General features: G+C 43.9%; 1 protein-coding gene across 1 annotated transcript; it reads left to right on the top strand.

Annotated features, from left to right (window-relative positions):
• Positions 1–1,619: 1,619 nt before the first annotated feature.
• Positions 1,620–27,439, top strand: LOC148323907 (obscurin-like). The gene is given in 38 exon segments (XM_088315094.1): positions 1,620–2,634; positions 3,242–3,511; positions 3,635–3,895; positions 3,983–4,294; positions 4,371–4,637; positions 4,752–5,027; positions 5,165–5,440; positions 5,618–5,893; positions 6,135–6,410; positions 6,667–6,957; positions 7,058–7,327; positions 7,419–7,493; positions 8,097–8,513; positions 9,648–10,448; positions 10,726–11,013; positions 12,475–12,750; positions 13,319–13,591; positions 13,727–14,002; positions 14,125–14,400; positions 14,746–15,006; positions 15,334–15,609; positions 15,670–15,942; positions 16,356–16,631; positions 16,708–16,983; positions 17,058–17,333; positions 17,397–17,672; positions 17,765–18,034; positions 18,156–18,422; positions 18,492–18,761; positions 19,405–19,671; positions 21,354–21,620; positions 22,978–23,090; positions 23,487–23,640; positions 24,823–24,984; positions 25,185–25,289; positions 25,367–25,633; positions 26,204–26,473; positions 27,270–27,439. Coding segments are annotated over 38 exon segments (10,809 nt in total). The 3' UTR covers positions 27,281–27,439.

The raw sequence follows: 27,439 nt of genomic DNA, 5'->3' as shown, positions 1-27,439 counted from the left end.
TCATTTGAACGGTATGTCCAGGCATTGCGTTTCTCCCGGTGATTCCCCTCCCCAATTTCACATGGAAATGAATTTTTTTTTTACGACAAATAATGCTTGTTCATTTTCCTATATGCCACCAACGAAGGCAGAACAATTAAATGATCTTCTACTAGCTGACAGAAGTTCAAATGAGTTGTGTTCAACTAAACATTTGGGAGAAAATTGAGACGTGATCATAATTAAGGGTGGAATTCACTGAATAGTAATAAATTTGCTTTGCTTGTTTTGTATACTTTACTAACTTAAAGATACTTCAAGTCACCTTGTTCGCATTGATTAATGTGGGACAGTATATTGTAGTCATTATAGGAACGTAAGAGCATGCGCCGGAAAACAGTGGGCCCTGACAAATGCAAAAGGAGAGACCGTATACCGAAAGCGAACATAAAGGGAAATGGATACTGAAGCCAAAAGCTGCGGCGGCACCATCGCTGTTCCAATATGCAAGCGGGGTGGTGGCGTACTATCAACTGGACGACTGCTAGTATTACTACTATCGCTTAAAATAGCAATGATAAATCTTGTGTCGTTGTCAGCTACAGCTCTGGAACTAAAGAAACAGCTAATGCAGGCGAGAGTGAAAGTGACAAAGTCACATAGGAAACTGGAACGTGGATTGGGAGCCACGACAAAAGTACGTTGTTATTCTACAGTAAGAGAAAGTGAAGTTCTGGTGTGGGTCATTTCTGTGTTTTGAACTGGGACTGTCAAAACAAATCAAGATAGACGTGTTACACGCCTGGAAACTTGGAATGCTAAAGCTAATAACTGCTAACAACCAAGCAAAGGGCTTCTGTAAAAGACGCCAGCTTGTTCTACGCAAAATGTCCCGTATGTTCGTCAAATGTCACTCCTCGTAATCCTTAAGGATGGTGTCGAACGTAGACTGACAGCCTGGGCTTTTAGCCAAGCGGTTAGTGCACTTGGCACTCAGCAAGTGAGACGGGGAAGATGCAAGCTCAAAGGTGTGGCTCGACAATCCAAGACCGCCATTGTTGTACTTCTCTAAGTGTTTCATTCGAGTCATACAAGCACTCTCTTCGGGGTGCAAAATCACAACAAATGTTTTGTGTGTGAATCTAACCGAACTCGGTGCAGCTCTGCATAACTTTGGCTTTTTCATACTAGTGTTTCAGATCGTGTAGTCCTGCTGTGGCATGAAAGTGTTCGCCCATGGGTGGGGGCAACTCGGTGTGGGGACAGTTATTTGGTAACTCAGCCACATTCTTATGAAAGAGTGAAGCATATATTCAGAACAACACGCTCACGGGCATGTTTCAGGAACAGGCAGCTTTATTTGTTGTTTAATTTCACGCTTGATGGGCAGCACTTCAAAGATGCAACTATGCTGTTTAAAATGACCCCCTTAAATTTAAAACATTTGAATAAGTCAGGGAGCCTCGTTTGATGTTGAATTGCCCCATTTAACACATATATATATATATATATTTATTTATTTATTTTTTCCTTTTTAGAAACTACCTTTGAGGAATTGAAACTGCACCGGCCTATGTGAATAATCGTCAAGTTTGAACCTCTCGAACTACTTGAGGTGAAACGAGGCTGACGGGGAAAAGATGGACGTATTTGGCGGCGCACCGCGCTTCCTGGCGTATCCCAGGCCTGTCGGAGTACAGAGCGGGGCCGATGCAGTCCTGAAGTGTCAGATTGGTGGAGATCCAAGACCAGCAGTTATTTGGGAGAGGAACAATGAGAAAATTGACCCCCAAGGACGATACCGTGTCTTTGAGGATGGGAACGTTTACAATCTGATCATAACATCCGTTACTATCGAGGATAGCGGTCAGTATATGTGCAAAGCAAAGAACAGCATTGGTGAAACGTACGCAGCAGCCACACTGAAGGTAGAAGGCGAGGCACAAGAGCTGGAGTTAAGAGAGGAGAACAAACCGCGATTCCTGATCAAACCTCTATCCACTCGAGCCGGTCGCGGAGAAGATGCGGTCTTCTCCTGTAAGCTCTGGGGAAGTCCGAGACCAGAGGTGACCTGGGAAAAGGACGGCAAAAAACTCAGCGAAATATTTGAAAGCACTCACTTCAGCGTGAGTTACCAGGATGGAGGATGGTTCCAGTTGAAGATTTTTAAGACTCGCGCACCAGACGGTGGCGTATACACGTGTAAGGCGAGGAACGAGTTTGGCGAAGCGCTTGCGGGAGCGGTGTTGCTTGTCGACGCGGGCCCCGGACATGAGGAGGATGGAAACCGCAACGGCTACATGAACGGACACAGAAAATCTCACCAAGGGAAACAGAGGATCAGCAGACAGATGCCCAATCAACACAAAGACCAGACGACGACCAAGTCTACGAGAGTGAAAATGTTTGCAGTGACCGAGGGGAAGCATGCAAAATTCCGCTGTTTTGTCACAGGAAAGCCTAAACCGGAAATCATTTGGAGAAAGGACGGAAGGCTGATACTGTCTGGAAGGCGCTATTTGTTATACGAAGATCGAGAAGGATACTTTACACTCAAGGTTTTGTACTGTAAGCAGAAGGATAATGGTGTCTATGTGTGTGCCGCATCAAATACCGCAGGACAAACACTGAGTGCTGTACACCTCTCAGTAAAGGGTAAGTTGAGAAACTGTCAGTCGGAATTGGGGGAGAGTTACTTATGTGCTAGTCTTAAAAGTAAATCAGGCAAGATTGTGTACGTGTGTTTGGGTTGGTGGTTAGGGGGAAGGGGTGATTTTGCGTGTCCTTGGATAGGATTTCCCTCTATTTGATGCTCGAGTGAGGTCAGTGACATATGTCTAAGAAGGTTCGCTGAGATCATAAGGTAAATTCCGACAGTGGTATAATGTCTACAAAGTCACTTACTTGTGAGGACGCACCGGGAAAGGGACCATGTGATCACCATGGGACGTGGGATCATATTTCTCACATGGCCGAGGGAGTTCCAAACATACTACCATGTGAAAAAAAAACACACTGTAAGACATTAAAAAAAAACTTTTCCACCTGTCTGACGCAAGCATTCGGATAAATTCTGAATCACTCTAAAAGAATGTGCTGTCCACAGTGTTTTGTTGACAACTATCTGCCGCAGGCTTCACACTTTTGGTCATCAACGTGGTGATGACCTTTCAATAACTCATCCAAATGAGTCTCTTTTCTCATAATTTGATCATCTTGTGTTGTTTAAAAAAAGTTGTACTCCTCTTTTTTCTGGTGCCAGAGCCACCAGTGCGGTTCAAGCAACCACTCATCGATCTGGAGGTCTGGGAGCAGGACTTAGCTGTTCTGGAGTGTGAAGTTCCAGAGGATTCCGTCCCAATCACGTGGTACCTGGAGGATCGACGACTGCAACCAGGAGCAAAATATGGAATGGAAGAGTGGGGAACAAAGCGCAGACTTACGATCCGTGACATTGGAGTTGATGATGATGGGATTTACTTGTGCGAAATGCCTGATGGTGGACGAAGCATCGCTGAGGTAGCAGTGAAAGGTAAGCCTCAAACATTTAGCATTTCAGACCGTTCTGGTTCAACTTCAATTGTGTTTTTCGTTTGTTTGTTTGGTAGTCATTTAATCTGGCCTGTGTTTGCAAACTCTTCTCTTGTCTCTTTAGGTCCAATTATGCGGAAGCTTCCAAGGAAAGTCGATGTTTTGGAAGGTGAAAATGCTGCCTTTTGTGTAGAAGTAGAAAAAGAAGAGATGGACATACACTGGTATAAAGATGGTGTGGAGCTGCGTGAGACGCATCAGACCATCGTGAAGTCTTTTGGTCGCACTCATATTCTAGTGTTCGTCAACACCATGCCCCAAGACTCGGGCTTTGTGACTTTCTTTGTGGGAAGATCCAAGACTTCCTCTCAGCTCAGAGTCAAGGGTAGGATTCAGTAAATGACTGTATAACGACACAAAAGTAACGGTGGCCGTAACTTTGTTATAATTTTTGTAATTGATCTGCTTTCAGCGGCCAGACATTGTCCTCCTAGTGTCCCAGTGGGAGTGCAGATCAACACAGAGCGGGCAAATGCTGCACTTCTTTCATGGACTCCAGCCCAGGACTCACGCAAGAACCCCCCATCCGGTTACGTATTGGAGCGACAAGAAGTGGGTACGGGTTCACAAGAGTGGCTACAGTGTCTAACCACCGACTCGGCTACCTCGGTGGAGATCCTTGGTGATAGCGTGCCCTGTGAGGCCGATTATCGATTCCGGATTTGTAGTGTCAACAAATACGGGAAGAGCAACAATGTGGAGTTCCCTCGAGCAGTGCACTTGGGTCAGTTAAGTTCATCAGTGAATTTATGTCATGGTTGATCATTTCTTATGTTACTTGTGTTTATTCCGCTGTCCAGTTCCAGTAGCCAGGATACAAACCCCGTTACAGGATGCACTGGTTCCAGAAGGGCAAGATGCAGTCTTTACCATTGAATTATCTGCATCTGTTATCGGCTCATGGTTCTTAAATGGCACGCAGCTTCAGGATGACGAGCGTTTTTCCATGCGGCGCTCGAGAACGCACCAGTCTCTTCGGATCCAAGGAGTTCGAGACACAGAAAATGGAGCTGAAATAACTTTTATTGCTTACGGCATACGGGATTCAGCTGCGTTGTATATTCAAGGTGAGTTTCAAGAGTCATCTGGATGAGTTTTACTTGTCTTATATTGACTGGACAAAAACATACAACATGAAAATATCAACGGCCATGTATTTTTTTTTTTGTTCAAATCAACAGCGCCTCTCGTAAAATTTTCATTGCTGTCAGAAATGGATCGAAACAAATTTGTAGAAATTGGAAACCCCATCGTGCTGTATTGCGAGCTCTCAGACCCCGCAGCTCCGGTGCACTGGTACAAGAACGGGGTGGAATTACAGACAACAGATGGTCTTCACATCCAGTCGGAGGGTACCATGAGGAGGATTGTCATCCAGTCAGCAGAGTTCTCACATTCAGGAGTGTACTGCTGCGACGCAATTGACGATGTCATAAGGTTCAATGTGGAAGTCGAGGGTAAGTGAGTTCTTCCTGTTATGTGGTCGGCTTATAAAAAACTGTTTGATGACCTCTTCTTCTACATTTTTAAGTATAGCTTTTGAAAAAAGCTGGATTTTAAAAACAAATAAATGACCATATTCAAATATCCATAGCCCCATCTGTGAGGTTTTCAGCAATTCCTGAAGCGGCGAGGAACAAAACCATCCACGCAGGTTCCCAAATTCTTTTACGATGTGAGCTGTCAGACCACGATGCCCAAGTGCACTGGTACAAAGACGGTTCAAAGCTCTTTCCTCAAAATGGAGTAAATATTCAAGCCGATGGACTGCTGAGGAAGTTGGTTATCCCTTCGGCTGACTTTTACCACTCAGGCTTGTACTCCTGCAAGACAAAGGGTGACACCGTCACATTCAATGTGAACATCAAAGGTGATTTATCATTTAGCAAAATGGAAATACAGCAAAGCAACTATCTCTATTACATCTGACCCTTTTTGTTTGACTCTATTAGATCACGCAAGTGATCAGTTGTTAGGCTAATCTTATTGATAAGCGACCTCTACAGTTGTCTTAATTATGACATTAGATATAAAACTATATCTGTAGCTCCACCGGAGACGTTCTATCCACTTCCCGAAGAAATGAGGACCAAGTTGATTGAAGCGGGGAGTCCTGTTATACTCCGGTGTGTGGTTTCTGATCCGGAGGCCCATGTTTGCTGGTCCAAGGATGGAACGCAGCTTGTTTCGAGCTCAGAGTTAGAAATCCAGTTGGACGGAACCACAAGGACTTTAGTTGTTCAGGCTGCTGAGATGCACCACTCTGGCGTGTATCGATGTACAACAACGGATGACGCCATGGACTTTCACGTTGAGATAAAAGGTGACATTTTTTTACTTCTGTGTAAAGAATTTAAACTCACGTCTCTTGGAGATGTCACTAATAATGCCTGCTTCAACTTGATGTTGTGTAGACATCCCTAGATTTTATAACTTTATAACTTCATGATTTCATTATCACTATGGATCGGTTCACTATGAAACCACATTTTCTAAAGCCATTAAAATTCCAAGAAGTTACTTTTTGAAGGTATTCATTTACATTTTTGAATTTCCAATGCTAGCTAAACCGCCGAAGCCCTCCAAAAACGTTGACGTTAAGAGATCCGAGTCCTTTGAAATGGGCGAACCTTTGGTGCTGGAATGTGAGGTGGCAAACTCCTCGTTGCCTGCACAGTGGTATAAAGATGGCGTAAAGCTCTTCCCGCACAAAGAGCGGGACATACAGAGTAATGGCACTTTGAGGCGACTCATTGTCCCTTCTGCTGAGCCTGTGCACGCGGGGCAATACAACTGCCAAACGTCAGATGAGACCGTCCACTTCACCGTCGATATGAAAGGTGATTATACACTGATTGAACCAACCAACCAACCAACCAAGCAACACATCAATCATATTGTATTTGTCACTTGTGTACAAAATGGTGGTTTTATTGTTTTCAAACTAATCTCTACTAGCAAACATTACAAATGTTCGTCTTGATTTCTCATTGATCTGGTGTATTATAGTTTATGGAAAGTTGAACATTTTAACCTCCATTCTTGTAATCAGAGTATGGCTATTTGCACAATTATGATTTGAGTCATCAACTGCAGTGCCATCTGCGTCCTTGTCACCCTTGCCGAAGTTTGTGGAGAAGCAATCACTTGAGGACCGCTGCTCCTTTCAACTTCCATGTCAAATTTCAGACCCAGAGAATCACGGCCCACAGCAGGCACAGGGGTCAAAGCAGAAGGCTAACGCTACTGTAGCAAATTCAGAACAAAATTTTGGAATGGATGTCATTAAGAAGACACTTGTCTTTGAACCAAGTCATCCATCAAACTCTGGAGCTTACTATTGTGCAACAGCAGATGACATTGCTCCATTAGTTGTAAAAACTCAAGGTGATTGTGTTTGTCTTTCAACTGTGCTCGTGTGCAAATATATGACATCTTTTGCTCAAAACACTTTTTCTAATACTCCATCCTCGATGATTGTCCATAGTGCCAGCTGTGACATCTGGTCGAGATGTTGCGAGCGCCAAATCATCTGAAGAGCGCTGTCCAATCGTGCAACAATTTGAAATTTCAGACCCCGTTGCCAAAGCTTGTTGGTACAAAGACGGAACTCCAATCTACCCAAAAAAGGAATCTCTTTTCGAACCTGAGAGCAGCGTCCAAGCCTTTGCACCTCCGGTCACACTTGACTTGTCTGCTGTTGCGAGTTTGAACTGTGAAGCGTCTGATGACACACACTTAAATGTGGACATTAAAGGTGTTTTTTCCCGTAATAATTTCAACATTTTGTTTCACGTCGAGAGATGTGACCACGCTTCATTGTTTTCTCTTTGGCTTTGTCCAAACAGCAGAGCAGTGTCACTATGGTGGTGAGATTGGTGAGGTTTCTGATGCATCTGCCCAAATCACTGCCGATGTCCAAGGTGATTTCATATATTTCAACATCAGTCATCCATTTTTAATCCAGCCCATACATGCCACTAACAATGGTGGTGTTGTACTCTTGGCTCAATCATCTGAGGCACCTGCCCCGTTTTTTGCCGCTCAAATTTGCTTTTTGCCATCTTGTCATTGCTGATGTGTTATTTTCTGTGGTTTGTGTCCGGGTGTTTAGTCGACTTGACCTCTCGCTCAAACTAACATTTGTGTTGTTTGTCACTTCATTTTTCACAGTAACACACATTGTTCCTCTTTAAATGCTGCTTTCAGCTCTTTAAGCTCATTCCATGTGTTGCATCACCAGATCCGCCAAACCTTTGCCCTGTTGCAATGACAAGGAACTCTTATGAAAGCGATGCAATGTGCATCTTAAAAAAACAAATAAGCCGTTTCTTGCAATTGAGTTCTGATTGCTTTGTAGGGGAACTGTAAAATCTCAATTTCAGACCAAACCTGGTCGACCATCTTGTTTGTCTTTGCAATGGATGACCTCATAACTCCATCCTAACCCACAATGATGTCAATGAGATTCTGTTGTGAGAAGAACCGTTGAGACCAACAACCACTGAACACATTTCTGCTTGTAGCTGCACTGCCAAGATTTGCCTCTGAACAAGAGAAGATCAACACGACAGATGCCGAGTGCATTCCCCCAAAGCACAAGTCTGGCAGCTCCAGTGGCGAGAAGAGAGATTCACTGACATATGAGGCACATTCCACGCGCAACACCACTGCTCCGTCAACTAAGGAATACGTGACTAAAGGGATTTTAGCAAAAGACAAAAACAAGCACAACGATCATCATAAAAACCTTACTGTCAAATGTCCATCCGACCGCAACCCAATAAAGCAATCAGTCATGAAATTTGACCCATGCTATCACACTAGACTTCTTACAGAATCCCAAGGTGAGGAATCGTTTTTCCATACACAGAAGATAGAAGACCCGGAAGTTTCTGAACAGTTTATTAGTTCCTTGCAGTCAGCTGTACCGCCAGAGGTTTGTAATTCCCTTCGGAATACAAATGTTGAATCGGAGGAATCTAATCTCAAGAATGTACCTGTTCAGTTAGAAGAGCGTTACTGCTCAGCACCCACAGCTGTCCCGTCAGAGGTTTGTATTTCCCTGCGAAATACAAATATTGAATCAGAGGAATCGCTTCTCAAGACTGCACCTGTGCGGTTAGAAGAGCGCAACTGCTCAGCAAAAACAGTTTTTCCTTCAGAGGTTTATAATTCCCTGCGGAGTACAAATGTTGAATCAGAGAAATCTAAACTCAAGACTGGACCTGTTCGGTTAGACGGGCGCAATTGCTCAGCACCAACTGCTGTACCGTCAGAGATATGTCTTTCCCTGCGGAATACAAATATTGAATCAGAGGAATCACTTCTCAAGGATGTACCTGTTCAGTTTGAAGAGCGCGATTCCTCAGCATCAACCACTGTTCCGAAAGTGGTTTGCAATTCCCTGCGGAGTACAAATATTGAATCAGAGGAATCTACCCTCAAGACTATTCCTGTTCAGTTCGAAGAGCGCCACTGCTCAGCAAAAACAGTTTTTCCTTCAGGGGTTTCCAAATCCCTGCGGAGTACAAATGTTGAATCAGAAGAAACTACTCTCAAGACTGTACCTGTTCAGTTAAAAGAGCGCCACTGCTCAGCAAAAACCGTTTTTCCTTCAGAGGTTTCTAAATCCCTGCGGAGTACAAATGTTGAATCAGAGGAATCACTTCTCAAGGATGTACCTGTTCAGTTAGAAGAGCGCGATTCCTCAGCACCAACCGCTGTTCCGACAGTGGTTTGCAATTCCCTGCGGAGTACAAATATTGAATCAGAGGAATCTACCCTCAAGACTATTCCTGTTCAGTTAGAAGAGCGCCACTGCTCAGCAAAAACAGTTTTTCCTTCAGGGGTTTCCAAATCCCTGCGGAGTACAAATGTTGAATCAGAAGAAACTACTCTCAAGACTGTACCTGTTCAGTTAAAAGAGCGCCACTGCTCAGCAAAAACCGTTTTTCCTTCAGAGGTTTCTAAATCCCTGCGGAGTACAAATGTTGAATCAGAGGAATCTCTTCTCAAGACTGTACCTGTTCGGTTAGAAAAGCGCAATTGCTCAGCACCAACTGCCGTCCCGCCAGAGGTTTGTAAATCCCTGCGGAGTACAAATGTTGAATCAGAGGAATCTAATCTCAAGAATGTATCTGTTCAGTTAGAAGAGCGCTGTGGCTCTGAACCAACTGCTGTTCCATCACACCTAGGTAGCCACCAAAAGACTTCTGCCCCCGAGTCAATGCGCTTTACTAACCAACTAGAGACTGTGTCCATACAGTTAGACGACTCTCTAAGCAGTCCCCACACAGAGAAACCTTTTAGAGTAATGCAGTCCACAAGATTTGGGGCAGAGGAGCCCCACAATTCCACAGAGATGTCAGACTTCCTGACAAATAATCTTCTTAATTGCATGCAGACTAAACTACTCATTTCAGACAACCAAAGTAATTCCGTACAGACTGAGATTTGCCAATCAGAGGATATGTTGACTGTTTCATCAGCAAAGACTGATAATGCTGATTCTACACCTTGTTTATCAGTGGAGCTGTATGACTCTCAACATCCCGAAATTGTCCAGCCAAGGAGCAATTCTCATGTCCATACTCCATTTGTTGGACCGAACAGCGTCTGTCAAACAGAACAGACTGTGACCACCCAACAATATCAGTCCAAGCTGGAAACAACTGTCCTGATAGCTCATCAACACAATACGGAGGCTGCAAAAGACCAAGTGCAAGTCGCACTGAAATCTGGACGAGGATCGTCAATGCAGTTTTCAGGTTCGGCCTGTATCGAGCAGACAACAAGCGTCCAATCAGAAGAGAGCTACCCACCAAGGACATGTGACAGTCACATCAGTGTCACTGCAAATAAGGTGGCTGTTGAAGGTGATTTAAATGGTTCGCATTTGCAAAGAAAAATTGCAGTCAGATGTTTTGTAGGGATCATTGGCATTTTAACATCTGCATTTAGGTAATAGTAAGATAACATTTGGCAATGTAAATTGTAATGGTGACGTACAAAGACTTTTTAAAGCCTATACATTTACTGTAGATTTATACATTCTTAGATTGCATTTGAAATTGTGCTGATTTGCTCCACTGTTTTGTTGAATCAATGAGAGTGATGGAATTGTTTTCTCGCTGTACCTCAAAAAATCCCCAGCTCCACCTGTGACAATTTCTACACTGTGTCAGACTGAGAGGATCAAGTCTGCCGAAGTGCATGAGCCTGTAGCGCTCCCTGTAGCACCACCTTGTGAACTATCAACTCCAATTGAGGTCGCGTCTCAGCACGATGGTGGAGTAAAGCAACGCGAAAAGGACAGCCAAGACCCAATGGTGGAAGGTTCCCTAGGAGAACCGGCTATGCATTCTGCCGTGCTATCTGATGCGGAGGTTCACAGCTGCGAGACAACCGATGATGCAATGCCATTTCAAGAGGAAGTTAAAGGTGACAAGCAGTTTTTGTCAGGAGAGAGTATACAAATGTAATTGTTTGTACTTTTAAAGACGAGCTAGATTATCACTTACTGGTGGAATAACTCGGACAGAGTTCTTAAACGCCTCTTTTGTTTGTCCTTCCACTGCGCTCTGAGACTTTTGTTTTTCATACTGCTTTTAACCAGAGAAGGCTATCTCGTCCGAGGGACGGAACGTTCCATCCGTCCGTCCCAAAAAGTCAAAAGTGTCTCCCGGTGTTTATAATACAGATAATGCCCCACTTAATAACATAGAGACCCGCAGCTATTCGTACGAAGCGGTTAATGTCTGTAGAAATGTGTTTTTATGGCTAATCAGGTGTGTTTTGTAGTCCGAAAATTATGGTAAGTGAATGTGAATAGGAAATTAGCCATCTAATGAGCTTTAAATGATGTTTATGAATGATGAGTCATCTGTTAACCTCTAGTTGTACGGACGCTTTTTTTCTTTTCTTATATTGTGGCGGAGGCGGGGGGCACAAGTGAAATACAAGGACGAAAGAGCTTTAAAAGGATGAGGACGGAGAGGTGTGCATGATGATTATATTATGAATATGGATGGAGGGATCAATGACGGAAGGGTGAACAGGTCGCGGATGGATGGCGACCAGCAAAATAGGATAAAGTTCCTATCTCTGCTTTTAACCCAAGACCTACCTTAAAACCTTATGAGATCCCCTTATGATAATCTGGTGCAGAGGGTAGACCTCTAGTAGTACAAATGGAAAATGTTCATAAAGGAAATAAGGACCAAAAATGATGGTTCTCTTCTGCTGGATGGACTGCCCTGATGTCAAGAAACAGATCTTAATGCCAGGCCACTTGAATTAGCATTCAATTGCAAACTAACGGAAGTCTTTTATGGTATCCTTTTCAGCATGTATGGAACTTTGTACTAATGTCTTACGTTCGCACAATTTGATAACATCCAGAGCAGAAAGTCTTTTTGCCTTTGCCTCTTAGACATGAATTATATGCTGGGTGTATAACCATAAAACACAACTTAGTGGCTTACCTCTTGCAAATATTGGCCATGAACAACTCTTTCTTCTATAAAACCATTGCTGCATATATATAAGTTTAAAACAGTACCTGTGTTATGTAGGAATACCTTCACTTCTAATTAATTTGGACCTTGGACGAGGTAATAACGAACCGTCTTACACGGTGAACATGATTATGGATGTTAGATTTTTGTTTTTCACACTCCTGACAGCAAATACTAAACGTCACAGCCCCGGGAGTGTATCTTTATCTGAGATGATCAACTGAACAGCAGGATGAATCAGGGAGTTCTTTTTTAAATTGATCAGTTGTCTTTGTGATGCATATTTTGATACTCTGCCAAGATGAATTTTCACAATTGTACTTTGAGATATTTGGCTCCTAAGGGAGTTTTCAAATCTAATTGCATTTTACATTCCATCCTCTAGTTCCACTTCAGACATTTTCAGCTATAACCGAGGCTGAACAGAAACAAACCGTCATGGAAGGCTGTCCCATTGCTCTCCAGTGTGAGTTGTCGGACACCAATGGCCAAGTCACGTGGTACAAAGACGGAACAAGACTCATACCGCAAACTGGACTAGATATCCGCTCAAAAGATAATTTGCGCAGTCTAGTGATTCCGTCTACCGAGATGGCTCATTCTGGCGTATACCATTGTCAGTCAAAGGATGACGACGTCCACTTCACGGTCGAAGTAAAAGGTGATGGCTACGAAAAGTCATAATTCGTTTTACAATGCCGTCTCCCTTCTAACCATTCGTTCATATTCATACCTTGCTAAGTTTATGAGTACATTGCATGATACCAAACAATCTAATACTGAAGACTTAATCAGTCCAGAATGAAAACATGCACTTGTTGAATATAAACATATGAGGGCCACTTTGGCCTATTACCAAATGCGGTATTTTAAAAGTATACATACGCTTCAATTGATGGAATACTTGAGAAATTTGAAGGTTGGTATTTTCCACGTTTGACCAAAAGCTGTAGATTTTGATTTGACTGAGATAAGACTAAGCGTAAAAAATAGTTGTTGTTACCAAAAATCATCTTTGGCTTGACATTTTGACACATCGACTATGACAGTGGACTCTAGGTTTAAAATACATCAGAAATGAGGTTATAAGCCATCTTTATTCCGTTCACTCTTTGACTTATTTTTTTCCTCTTAAGTTGATTGGATACATAATACGTGTTTCAATGTATTAAGGCATTGTTTTTCTTCTCCTTTTTTTTTTTTTTTATTGTAATATCTTAAACTTATAGTTCTTCCCACGAAGTTCTCAGAGCTTCAAGAGGCAGATAGGAATAAGACCTTCCAAGAGGGCTGCGCCATTGTCCTCTGCTGCGAGCTGTCCCGGGATTCTGCGGTTGACTGGTACAAAGACGGGCTCAAACTACACCAACAATACAATTTGGAGATTCAAAAAGAAGGTCGAAGAAGAACACTTGTCATCCCTTCGGCTGAAACCACGCACAGTGGCACATACCAATGCGCAACAGCTGACGACACCGTCACATTCAAAGTGGCTGTAAAAGGTGATCCATTTATTCAAGTCTTCTTTTTGATATTTGACACGAGTATATCTTCTTTTTTTTTAATTTTTTTTTTTTATGAACAGCAAAGTTTGTCAATCTTATAAAAAGAAAACCTACACTGTTCTTTACTCGTAGGCCGCTTGCCACATATTATGCCAGTTGTGCAATCAGAAAAACGCAAGATGATTGCAGCTGGTTCTCCAATTATTCTCCAATGCGAGGTATCAGATCCGGTTGCTCAGGTTTCCTGGTTTAAAGATGAGGCCGACCTCTTTTGCAAAACTGGCCTCGACATGAAACGGGATGGCAACCTCAGGAAATTAATCATTCATTCAGCTAAAACGTCGGATTCGGGCCTCTACGGCTGCAAACTCGCGGAAGATGTTGTCACATTCCATGTGGACGTCCAAGGTGGGATTTTCTTGATTTTGAGGCGCATAATGAGGTCAAAAGTGCAGACTTAATAGACTCATTTTATTGTCTTTTTATCTTATCTCATTTTTTTTTATCTCCAAATGTTTTCCACATACCAGCTGCTCCTGTAAAGTTTGCAGCAATTCCAGACAGAGAAAGGAACAAATTGGTTGAGGCAGGCTGCCCGGTTAAGATGCAGTGTGAAGTCTCAGAGCCAAGTGCCCAAGTCCAGTGGCACAAGGATGGCGGGCAGCTGCATCCAAAAGGGGATTTTGAAATCCAATCTGAAGAGGCATTGAGAGCGTTGGTTATTAAAGCTGCAGAAGTCAGACATGCTGGGGTGTACAGCTGCGATTCTGCAGATGACCGCATAGAATTCAAAGTGGATGTTTCAGGTGATTGACACGTTTTGAAAATCATTAACATTTTGCCTTTTTTTATGCAACTAAAACAACTTAGACCACTTGAGAATGTCAGTAATACTGCAAGACTGTGTTCATGACGGTAGGTTAAGGATGCTTAATCCCCTTCAATTTTCTCTCACTTTTGTGATCTGTTGTTTGATTTGGTCTGGTCTAACCAGTGTCACCTGGGTCCAACACAAAATCTCAGAAAAATGGACTGCATGCTAGCCAAACCCACAAGAGTGTTCAGTCACCATCCTAAATGTGACGAAATATGGGACAAAGCCAAGAGTGGCAAAATCTCTGCAATTCTTGTAGTATTGATTTTATTCTCAGCTCTTCCAGAAGTTAAAGCAAGACAGGCGGTTGAAGCAGGCGATACTGAAAAAACGCAGTGCAAGGGCTCAAACACCACAGGCCACCCTGGTTTGCGTGAGGATGGAATCAAACATTTTCCAAAATCAGCTGCAAAGATCGATTCGGAAGGCCTCACAAGGACATCTGATCTGGTCTCAGCAATATCTTCAGTCTCTGGGGAGTACTGTTGTAAAAGTGACGATGAGTCAGAGTCCAACGATTGCTATGTGGAGGTGAAAGGTGATATGCATAGCTTTTTCTTGTCAAGCTGTGATTGTAGAGTTCTATCCTCTGCCAAAACCGCAAATAATAAGTAAAATCATGCGTCAAAATGCTCTAATTCCATTTCATTACGCAATTTAGATAAAGCGCTTCACATTCCATTGCTACATGTCTTCAAACGTAATTAACTTCCATTTCTAACTTTTATGTGGAGTGGTAATAAATACAAAAAAAAAATCTATATTGATCCCCGCATGTTTAACTGCCATGCGGCTGCTGTGTACATGAGTTTTGAGAGCAGGCCAAGAGTACCGCCGAGTGTAAATATCTGTTTTGTGCCTTCAGCCCCGCCGGTAACGTTTGCTGACGTCCCGGAGGAAGAGCTTTTCAAGAACGTGGTGGAGAATTCCCAGCTCAGCCTGTCATGCGAAGTGTCAAGGGTGGACGCTATCGTCCACTGGTACAAGGACGGAGCTGAAATCCAGCCCAACAGCAGTAGTACGATGCGAGCTGAAGACACAAAAAGACATCTTGCAATCCAGTCAGCTCAGCTCTCTGACTCGGGCATGTACACATGCCGTGCAGGAGACAAAGCTGTTATGTTCAAGGTCAACATTCGAGGTAACAAAAAATGTCAGAGTTTGCATGACTGCAGTCTAAAAATAAACCGTTCCTTCCAAGAACCTCCGGTGATGATCATATACCCGAAAGAAGATGTCCACCTTGACCGTCACGTACCTGAGGAAATCATTCTCAGCTGTGAGCTGTCCCGTCCAAACGGAGTGGTGAGCTGGTACAAAGATGGCCAAAAGCTTCAAATGAGCGAGAATATCAAACTGAAGGTCCAAGGCCCTTATCGACGACTGAAGATTCTGACGAGCAGGGTGGAGGATTCGGGAGAATACGTTTGTGATACAGCAGACGATTCAATATTCTTTAACCTCAGCATCACAGGTAAAAATGCATGTTGCGTGTGTATTGTTTGCTTGCATGGCTACTTTGCTTGTTTGACATTTTACTGCAATGCTTATGTTGCCATTGCGTAGTCAGAGCGAGCTGGTTGAAGAACCTTTAAAAAAAGCCAGCCACGTACAAAGATACAATACAATGCAACTTTATTCATATAGGACATTTCACAACAGCCAGCTGTAACAAAACACTTTTGAAGCGCATGAAACTCTGGAGGAATGCCAAGAGTCCCTAAAAACAGCACAAAAAGGAACTGGATTTGTTGCTTGCTACTTGAGCTCCGTGTAGCCTTTGTTTCCGTGCAACACCATAGCTCTGTCCCCGGTGTGCAAAGTAGCAAACTCTGCACTAACCCCAACCCCTGGTTAACCGAAGCATTTTATTGTGTCATTATTCAGAACCTCCAGTGCGGATTGTATCTCCGAGTCAGTCCCAAATGGAACTGTGCCAGCAAGTGTCAGAGCGGATGGTACTGAGTTGTGAGATCTCGCGGCCAAATGCGGTGGTCCGTTGGTACAGAGACGGACTTGAGGTAGAGGAGAGTGACAACCTCCTACTGGAGGTAGACGGTGTGTACAGACGGCTCATTATACCTGAAACCACCGTGAAAGACTCCGCCGAATACGTTTGTGATACGACCGATGACTCCATGACGTTCTTTGTAAATATAGCCGGTAAGGAAAGTTTGAACCGTACAAGATGCAAAGTGATTCGTTTAAATGCGTCTCACCACGTTTCCTGCGTCCACAGAGCCTCCTGTCCGCTTTGTCCGTCCACGAAAGATCGTGAACAGACTGGAAAAAGTGGTCGGCGACTCCTTGGTTCTAGATTGCGAAGTGTCTAGACCGAACGCCGTTGTTCTCTGGAAGAGGAATGGAGAAGAAGTGGAAGACTCCAAAAACATCACCGTCGTGGAAGACGGCGGCGCACGTCAATTAACTATTCATTCGCTGACTTTAGAAGATGCGGGTATATATGTCTGCGATGCAAAAGATGACGTGATGGATTTTCACATTAAAGTGAAAGGTAAGTCATATTCTTCAGTCATCATCAAGTTATGACGTTTTTCTGTTCAATGTCTCTTGTTGTTTGTTTTTCAGAGTTGCCCGTACAAATTATTGGGAAAAGCAACGCCAAAACAGACATGCAATTCCTAGTGTCTGATGACATTATTCTAGTGTGTGAACTGTCCAGAGCAAACGCATCGGTCAGTTGGTACAAAAACAATCAAGCAATTGACGACACGGAGCGATACTGTAGCGAAGAGCAGGGTGTTTTCCGATCATTGGTGGTCCTAAACGCTTCGCTGGAGGATTCAGGAGAGTACACTTGTGATGCTGTGGACGATAAGATGCATTTCCATATCACAGTCGCAGGTAATTCCATTATCACGTTATTTGCCCAGAAGGACATTGAGGGCTACGGTCTTTTCATTTCAGAACCCCCAGTCAAGATCGTTGGAAATTCTGGTCACCCAGAGCATCACATACTACTGGCAGGAGAAGAACTTATTTTAGAGTGTGAGGTGTCTCGGCCAAATGCCACCGTTCAGTGGCTGTGGAATGGCGAGATTCTGAAACCGGACACCCGCGTTAAAATTTACAGCCATGACGTCATGAGGAAGCTTGTTCTCTCTAGACTTCAGCCGTCGGACTCAGGAAAATACGTTTGTGATGCCGAAGATGACGAGCTGATTACAATTGTTGAGGTGCAGGGTAAGATGACAGTATAAATGTTTTCAAATGCCACGTGAAGAACGTGTATCGGCTCAAAATGAATCAACCCTTCTTATCGTTCTCCACCGCAGAGATACCAGTCAAGTTTGTGAATAAAAAGGCAACCAATAAAATCATGGCCTATGAAAACGAGAGCGTCACGCTATGTGCTGTCGTGAGCCGAGACAAAGCTAATGTGCGCTGGCTGAAAGATGGCCAACTACTGAACAAGGACAACATTCACATCTCCAGCGAGGGTAATACCCACAAGCTCAGCATTAATCCCCTGCAGCTGTGCGATTCTGGAGACTATGTCTGTGATGCAAACACAGATGAGATGTATTTTAGTCTTTTCGTCAAAGGTAAGAATTTGACACCCGCTAATCGGAAGGAGCTCCCCGGTTCCATCTTAGATATTTCCTTGAGGATATCTGTCAGCAAGTTAATTTCTTTGACATGATCTCTTCCGTTCATCCTCGCCAGAAATGAAGGTGAAATTCACCCGACCGCTGGAGAGCGTCACGTCTCTTAAGGGCAGCGGCCTCACGTTACGATGCGAGATCAATAAGCCGAAAGGAGACGTCCAGTGGAGGAAAGATGGCCTCGAGATCTCGCCAAGTCATCGTTACAGAATAAGGGCGCAAGGGCGAGAGCGAAGTTTTACCATCTTTGAATTACTTGAAGAAGACGCAGGAAATTATGCCTGTGAAAGCACAGATGACAGAACCTCGGCAACTGTCACCGTAAACAGTAAGTAGATGTAAAAACCATTCAACCCTGTTTGAGAAATGCATCTCAATGCCGGTTTTCTTCTACCAGCTCCCCGTGTCGTGGAGTTCATTGCGGAACTCCGGAACGTCACCGTTTGCGAAGGGGAAGACGCTGTATTTAAGTGTGTGGTTTCGCCAGCAGACGCTCATTTGGTTTGGCGCCGGAATGGCAAACAAGTAGCCCTGAATGAGGCCGCTGTCGTTTCCAGCAACGGACTCTGCCACATGCTCTGTCTCCGCAACTGCATGCTTTCCGATAGCGGCATAGTGACAGCTGATGCGGAGGGATTGCTATCAAAGGCTGAGCTCCAGGTTCAAGGTGAGTGTCCGCTGGCTCAACAAATCAAGCTTGGACCAAAAATGTGTCGATCGCACGAACAACACTGCATACAAAGTCCGTGTTTGTGTCTGCATGTGTTGGTTGTATGACAACCATTTTTTAAAGTGTGTAACAGTAAACCACCCACTGAGAGATTCCCCCCACTCCCTGACCGCCAATATAAATTTCACGGCCAGTCAAAAGAGTGTACAGGCTTTCCCATTCTGTAAATGAGAAACGTGTGTTGCAAACTTTTGACTGGTACTTTAAACAGTCAAGTGATGGTCATCAAATCGTCTATTGCCGTTGTTTGGAATATTTCCACCATGGCCAAAATGCAAATCCTCCTTTCTAACAGAGGTGTTTAAACCAAGGTCCAGAAAGTAAAGCCTGGCACAATTTGGCATCAGCCACGGTTGCTTTGACTCAACCGACAGTAAACGCGCTCTTCCTGGATCTGGGTGTGTATTACGTTAAACAGCAGTGGTGGTAAAAGTACTCAGACACACACAAAAACACCCATGATTCTGTTGTGGAACTAGCCCACCAATAATGGGACACCGTGACTCTTACCAACAAAATTTAAAATGGGAGAGTCTTACATAGTCATGCATTCTTCTTTTGGTGGTTTTATTTCTTTCAGAACAGCAGGTTACGTTCACCAAGAAGATGGCGCCGGTAATAGCTGAGGAATACGGCGAGGCCACCTTGGAGGTGGAGGTGAGCCTGGATTCGAGCGAAGTTCAGTGGATGAGGCAAGGGGTGCTGATCCACGCCGGGGCCAAATACAGCTTAAAGCACAAAGGCCCCAAGCACAGCCTGACCATCCGCAAAGTGGCCATGTCCGACCGGGGTACCTACAGCTGCGAGACCCTCCACGACTGCACGCAAGCCCAGCTCACCGTGGAACGTGAGTGCGCACGTGTTGTCGCCATGCCAACACCGTTGTTTATTTCCCTCCGTTGTTGAGCACGTCCCATCTTGCGTCGGTGCATGTCGTGGAAGCAATCACTGTGGAAGTGTAACTTGAGTGAGCGAGGACCGGCGGGGTGCTTGTAATCAGACCTGATTGGAACTGACAGCTGAGGGCCACCCTGAACAAGTCGACTTTGAGGGGCACGGTCACATTCGGCAATAAAATAGAGGGGGAATTTTTTATATTATTCATTGTAGTTTATTTTTTTTATTTGTTTTGGAACGTTTTAGCTGTGGAGTATTTGTCATAAGGGAAATTTTAATATGAAATCTTAACATTTGATCAAATGTGTTGTCGTGTAAAACATGGGCGGTTTTCTTGACGCATTTTAGCAAATACCAAAATAGGTTGAAAACCTTACCAAAAAGAAAGTATAAATTGCCGACTCTCTTTTCAAACATAGGGAGTAAAGGTTCAAATGAAAGTAAATACTCAAATGAGAGTAATTAAGTGTTTGTACTTGCTTACATCGCCCCACCAATTAGAAGAAGCGACGTGATGTCGCTGACAGTGGAAAAAGCCAAGCCGCCGATGGTTTCAGCGATGCCGATAACCGGTGGCACACATGCCCCACAAACGTGATTTTTTTCCTCTGAACGTCTGCCCGTAGAGTGACTTAAGGTCTTTTCTTTCATCACTCGCGAAGGGGAAAGTCAGGACCTCAGGCCGCTGGCACCGCCAATGAATTTGGATCTCCCCTCGTTGCTTCTAAATTTACCCCCTGGCCTTCAAAACTAAGGTTGTTGTCATCGGGTCTCCAAAATAAACACCTTTTTTTTTCCACAGGGAATGGTCGTCTATGTTAGAATCGATGAAAAATGTTGGCAGATTCAAAGTCGGCTTTTGCATAAAGCCCCGTGGTCAGATGACCAAAATATCTGTCAGATTCTCATCAGGACTGCGGCCTGCAAAACAGAATCTGGGCCAGCAATAAAGACCCTGCGGACGCGGTTCCATGCCGGCAGTCTTTTAAATATTACCGTAGTTTAAACGGGCACTCAAAGCAAGAATGTTCTTTGACATAACAAGTGCTGTGTGCCGCCATTCGTCTAAAAACGGTATTCTGATTGCGTTCATGGGATAAGAATTAAACAGATGAATCCAGCAGTTTTAAGACATTTTCATTTAATTCGGCCCTCTGCTGTTGACTGATTTTGACGTCAATGTGCTCACGGGGCGAACGTGGTGGCTCACCTGTTTTCTGGATTTGGTCACGTGACATTTGCAATGCCAGCCCGTGGCACAGCAAGGAGCGGGGGACGTGTTTTGGGACAACCGACAGTACAAGTATTTGCAACGCACTTGTTAAAAAATGAATAAATAAATGAAAAAAACATTGATTCCCCAATTTTCCAGAAATGCTGACACGGAATGTAGCATATTGTCATCCTCTTAAAATGATGGCTGAAATCATTTTTTCACCACCTCCACTAAAACATTATCAATCATTCAATTCTACTCCTGAAATTAAATAATTCATAAATATAATGAATCAGTATTTCGATCAGTTTTTGGTGTATTCTGAAAAAAAAAAAAAGCTAAATAATGACTTGGGCCAATATTTCAGGAACGGGATGAATATATATGGCATTGTTTGATCAGTGTACTCTTTCCAGCTCGCAAAGTCTCAATCAAGAAGGGCCTGAGCGACCTGCAAATCATGGAGAAAGAAACGGCCTCCTTGGAGGTGGAGCTATCCCATCCCAATGTGGCCGGCACCTGGTGGCGAAACGGGAGCCAGCTCAAGTTGACGAGTCACTTCCGCATGAGCGCCAAGGGACAAGTCCACAGCTTGACCATTTGCAACCTGTCTGCGGAAGACACAGCCACCTTCATGTTCTGCGCCGAGAAGCTGAAGACATCGGCGAGGCTTGTTGTCAAGGGTAGGCCGTGGGAAGATTAAGAGCTCTTTTAGACCGGATTTACACTGCTCGCCTAATGGGCCATTTTAATGCAGCAGGGGTGTCAAACTCATTCTTGTCGCTCATTCTTGGAGTTCTGCTATCCCTTAGAGGCCCGTTATGACCAGATAAACGTTTCATCACATTAGGAGGTGCAACTCTCAAGTATTTTGATCGGCGAGAGACCTTGTTTCACTTCAACTTGTCCAAATCCAGCCATGCCATTTAAACAAACAAAACATCTCTGGGCAATATGAAACTAAAACTCTAACATGCGTGTTTTGGGAATGCGGTAGAAAAAGGAAAAGATAATTGCTGAGACTAAGAACTTTGTGGTACATAATCCATTGTGGCAATATAGTGCCAAACAGTTTTTGGGGGGTAATTATTAATTAATAGTACAAAATAGGAGTGGATGAGTAATGATATCAAGCATTGATACTGGGCTTTATTTTAAGGTGTGGAGGACTGGTGAAGACTGCTAATAGCAGTCACTGGTGCCCTCTTGTGGCCGTCCTAATATCAAGACGTTAATAGCATGCCTGGCTCACGGAACGTTTTTATTAGTGAACTGCATCCATCGCAATCCTCTCGAATAGCCATTACGATGCAAATTCTGAAAATGTGCCTTTATACGGCACATTATATAATATAATACATTGTTGGTGCGTTGCTGCCAAAATGGACGGGTCTCAATTTGGGCGCTGTGATTACTTGAATTAATTCATTAAATGTTGTTAAGATGATAAAAGGGTCCTTGGAAAAATGTATTTTCTGCATATGTGGTCCCTGGAGGCCAAAAAGCTCAGATTGGCAGTTTAAGCGGTCCACTCAAATGACAGACGAGAGCGAGGCTGGAGAAGAGAACGGAGTGGCCCTTTGGTCTGGTTCGCGTTCCCAAACACAAAATAGACTCGCGTGACAATGCAGCAAAGCGGCAGCTTCGCTCTGTCTTTTCTGTCAGCTGCTAGTTTAACCACACGCTGTCAAATTAATCCAGTCACTGCCAAGTCACTCAGCCGCCGATGGAGACGTTCATCCCCTCGATGACAACAGGATTGCCATCAGAGGTTTTTGTCTTCAGAGTTCGGCCTTTTTTTGCAATTTAAAAAATGGCTGCTTTAAACAAAAATGTCCGACTTTCTGTTTTATATCATTCTTAAGTCCTTGAGATTTTATCGCGATTGAATTTGTTGGCAATTTGTGGAACGAGTAACGGGGACGCTTCTGGATGCGGTTTGAGGTTGTTTGAAAAACATCAACTCAATATGCCTTAATAAAAAAAAAAGACCAAAATTAACTTCCAATCACATCAAATATTATATATTTCTCTTCACAGAACCTCCCTTGACAATTATCCGAAAATTAGAGGACCAGAGAATCCCCGAGGGATCCGTCGTCTCCATTGAATGTGAACTGTCGAGGCACAAGGTGGACGTCAAATGGATGAAGGCGAGTACTACTCTCGGAATCAAACCCAAATTTGTGTCTCGCTGACTTACGCTAATGCAGTTACCCCGTTTTGAGAGTAAGAAAGATTATGTCATCGAATCGCAAATCAGACTTACTGCAAACATTTGGTATCTTGTGGTAGCTTTGAATGCTACAGCGAGAACAGCAAAATATGCAAATAGTGGCAGATGAGTTCCATAGGGAGGAAAAAGGGCCAATCTCTCATGAATTTGCATATCTGAAAACAAAAGACTAGAAACGTGTCGCGGCGGTTCAGTCATACAAAATTTCAAATTGACGGACGGCGCACGGTGGACGAACACATCGGTCAGTTCGGTTGCTGTTTTGCATTTAATTGTCAAATCATTTCAAGCGTTGTTTTGTGATCCTTCTCAGAATGGCACCGAGGTGAAGCCGAGCACAAACGTGCGTATTTACGCCATCGGAAGGAAGCGATTTCTTCAGATCACCAAAAGTCTCGTCAGCGATTCTGGCATGTACACCTGCGATGCCGGAGAAGTGGCCACAAGCGGCACTGTGGAGGTCTACGGTAAAAAGTCTGCTGCCTACCACGTGGTTGGATTGGTTGAGAAACATGCGCTGAACACGTTTGGAACGCAATCACCATCTATCCAAGCATGACGTACTGTGTACGGCTTGTGGTGATCAAGGTCAAGAAAGTGTCAGCTTGAGCAGGAAGCGACATTGGTGGGACCAGGCACGGTGCCACTCGCAAATCCGTTGAGACCCTCTAGGATTTTATTTGACATTTGAACTTATTTAGTGGGGGTTCATTTAATTCTGTTTCAAAATTGTTAAGAAGTTTACAAGAGCAATCCAATTTGTGCTGCACCTGTGCCCCATTTGTGGTTTTGAGGGGAGGGGAAGGGGGCACAAATTCAGTACTTTGACCTTTCATTGAAAAAACACGAAAATCTCAATAGAGAAAGTGAAAAGATGAGAATCTATTATTTTCACCTTCACCCCCACAACTCGATCAGTCAGTAAAAAAACGCACTGGCGCCGTGCCTGGGTTTGTCTGAATACCAAGAAAAGCAGTTAAACTGAATAAGATCTCAATCAAAACCTTTATTTAACCAGAAAAAAAAACTCACTGAGACCTGAGTCTCTTTTTGTCCTGAAAATCACGCCAAACTGACTGACTTCATCACACCACACAAAGGAAACCTTTTCGATAAAAGTGTGCGGTTATCCAAATACATTCTGTACAAGTTGTGGCAGTCCATGAAAACAAAACAAAACAAAAGCGACCTCTTTTGAACTGAAGATGTTGAGACGCATTCACAGTGCAAAGTCGTCTACTCCTGCAACTTTCAAGTGCCTCAAATGGCAACATCGTTTAAGTGGTCAAAAGTGGACAAACATAACAACAACGGAAACTTTAATTGCAAAATAGACAAAATGCGTTCTCTCGTAAACCCCCCAGACGGCCGCGGCCGTGTTTCCAAAAGAAAGGTGGCGACGCCCTTCACTAATGCTTTGCTTTCCATCGAGAAAACTTCACCAATGACCAGCTAACCTGCTCTAACTCATTGAACATCACAGCCCATCTCAACGCTGCCTTGGCGCTCCTCAGTAAGAACAGGACACAACTCAGCATTGATGCTCCTGTATGCTGCTCTGAGGGGGCAAAAACGCGACGCAGACCGGAAAGGATGCAACAGGAATCCAACGTGACGATTGAATGTGATGCGTAAATATTCATCGACAGAACGGGAGCTGCTGGTTGTGCAGGGCCTCGAGGATTTAAGCATCGGCGAAGATCAGAACGCCGTCTTTGTTTGTGAGATCTCAGTGGAAGACGTGCCGGGAGAGTGGTACAAAAACGGCGAGATGATTCATCCCACCAGTACCATCAAGACCCGACAGGAAGGTCAGTGCAGCTGCTCATGCGGCATTGGGGAGGATTGAGGAAGGTGAACAAATCATAGATGGCCACAAAGCAGCGACCGAAATGGATGTTCATGTTTGCAGCTTCCTAAAATGCCTCACAACATTTTTGTGTATAAATTCAAAGTTTCAAGCCTGTTTTTTGTCTTTTGAAGTTCTTTTTGAGTTTTATCTGCGTTTCAGGGACCAAACACTTTCTCCTCATGTGCAACGCGCGACCTGAGGACTCTGGCGAGATCAGATTTGTCGCCAGACATGTGGACTCCGTTGCCAAGTTGCAGGTCAAAGGTAAAAAAATAAATCTCCCCAGAGTTCCTGACTTCCGCCATTTTTCTTTTCAATAAAGCCCATGGTGATTCTTCCAGTGATTCCCCTGAGCATCGTGAAGCCTCTGCAGGACAAAACGGCACTGGAGAAGAGCCGCGTGATGTTGGACTGCACCGTGTCCAACCCGCGCTGCAGCATCCGCTGGTACAAAGGCAGCAACGTCATCCTGCCCTCAGAACGCTTCGAGATCAGCAGCGAGGGCTGCTATCGCAAGCTGATCATCCAGCAGGTGGCGCTGGACGACGAGGGCACCTACAGCATGCAGGTCGGGGAGTACACGTGCTCTGCAAAACTGACGGTGGAGGGTAAGAGGCGTTCATCATGGGTAAATCACATGTGCCACTGTTTTATGAAAAGAAAAAAAAAAAAAAAGAATCTAACAGCATCTCTGTAACATCATCAATTTCATCCTAACCAGTCAACAGTAATTGAGGGCTGTGGAGGACAACATTAGAGAGGGGCATGCAAAAGGGGGGGCACTTGACAGGGCACTTCCTTCTGGACACATAGCAATCGCACGTGATTATTTTTCTGATCACAAGGTACCAAAATAAAGAACATATTCTATAAAATAAGTACAAAGTAGCTTTGCTGAAATATCCTCGTCTGTTATTCTGCGGGTTATAAGAATCAAAGCAGTGAAACATTTTTATTTTGGATTCCCGAGGTGTATTTATTGCTTGTATTTTCAAACTGACATCTCTCTCTTTGGTTTTAATTTTCTGGTTACAAAAAGGTTTTGATACTTATACAGTACAGTAGTTAATGGATGGATGGGAGACAATTCCTTTTTTTCAACACCAGGTGTCAGTGTCTACTATATTGAAACGTGAAAAAAAAAAAAAAACCTCTCCTCACTTGTGTGCACAACGCAGCTCAGCCTGTCTTGATGGTCCGAGAGCTGCGAGACGTGGAGGTGGTGGCCCCCGCTGAGGCCTGCTTCGAATGCGAGGTGTCCACCCCCGTCCAGAAGCCGCCCACGTGGAGGCTCAACGGGCAACCTGTGGAACCCGGGCCTGAGCTGCGCCTGGAGAAGCTGGGCGCCGTCCACAGGCTCACATTCAAGCAAACCTCGACGGCCATGAGCGGAGTGGTCGGCTTCGCTTGCGGGAAAGCCGAAAGCTCAGCTCAGCTCAGAGTCTTGAGTAAGTCAAGAGATTTTTAGTTTGGATTTTTTTTTTTTGCGTGGTTATTTTTTGGGAATACCAAAGCAAAGCACCAAAATTTAAAAAAAACATGAGGTACACCAAATGAAATAATTACTGCCCAAGAACAGCTCAGTTGCATTTAACTTTAAAATTTGCAGACAGAGGACAATATTAACTGTAATGAAAATAAATCCAATCTAATTCAAATGAAATAAGATAAAAATGCATCTTAACTTCAATCAGCTTATTTAAAAAATCATGAGAAGAAAATTTCACTTTTGGAGACGCATTATAATTTGCTATAGAATTCATTTAGGCAGTTTGTGAAATCATTTAGGGGTGTCCGCTCAATTCTGTGTCTTTTCCGCAAATGGCTCAGTTCCTATGCACTTGAAATAACAAGGATTGCCCAAGCAATTAAAAATAAAAGTTCCCCAAGGTGTCTCATTTTAGAAAGCCTAATTGCTGACGCCAATCGTGAAGAAATGTCACGCGCACATTAAGTAGAAATATGCGGCGCGTAAAAATAGAGTGGCACATTTAGCAGATTGTAAGGACTGTTGAAAAGGTTTTGCTCTATTTGTGGCCAATGTCGGTCAGTCGCAAAAGAGCCCGACCCCGAACTTTGGAGACGTGCAAGAGATCGCAAACAGCTTGTCAAGCCGCATGAGCAAGAAAAGTACTTTTCAATCGAAGAATTTCGCGGCATTAAAATGAATTCAAATGTTTGCGTTCAGGCAGAAGAGAGTCGAGAGAGTTAAAGTGTAATTCTTGTTGTGCTGCAATTTCTCAGGTGGGCCGTAAGTGACGTGGGTGCCGTCAACCTTCAGACTTACTTTCATGGTGTTAAGTGGTAAAGAAAAAAAAAGGCTCAAATATTATGTCATGTGTTGAAATTGTGTTTTTATTTTGAAGGAAATCGCTTTTTGGATCAAAAGGTCCTGTTCGTATAAACAACGTTGC

Source organism: Idiotropiscis lumnitzeri, chromosome 14 (genome assembly GCF_059441095.1).
Source record: "Idiotropiscis lumnitzeri isolate Australia: NSW breed Sydney's pygmy pipehorse chromosome 14, RoL_Ilum_1.0, whole genome shotgun sequence".
NCBI lineage: Eukaryota > Metazoa > Chordata > Actinopteri > Syngnathiformes > Syngnathidae > Idiotropiscis > Idiotropiscis lumnitzeri.
Note: the sequence above shows the minus strand (reverse complement) of the source record. Positions and strands in the feature narration are given on the sequence as shown.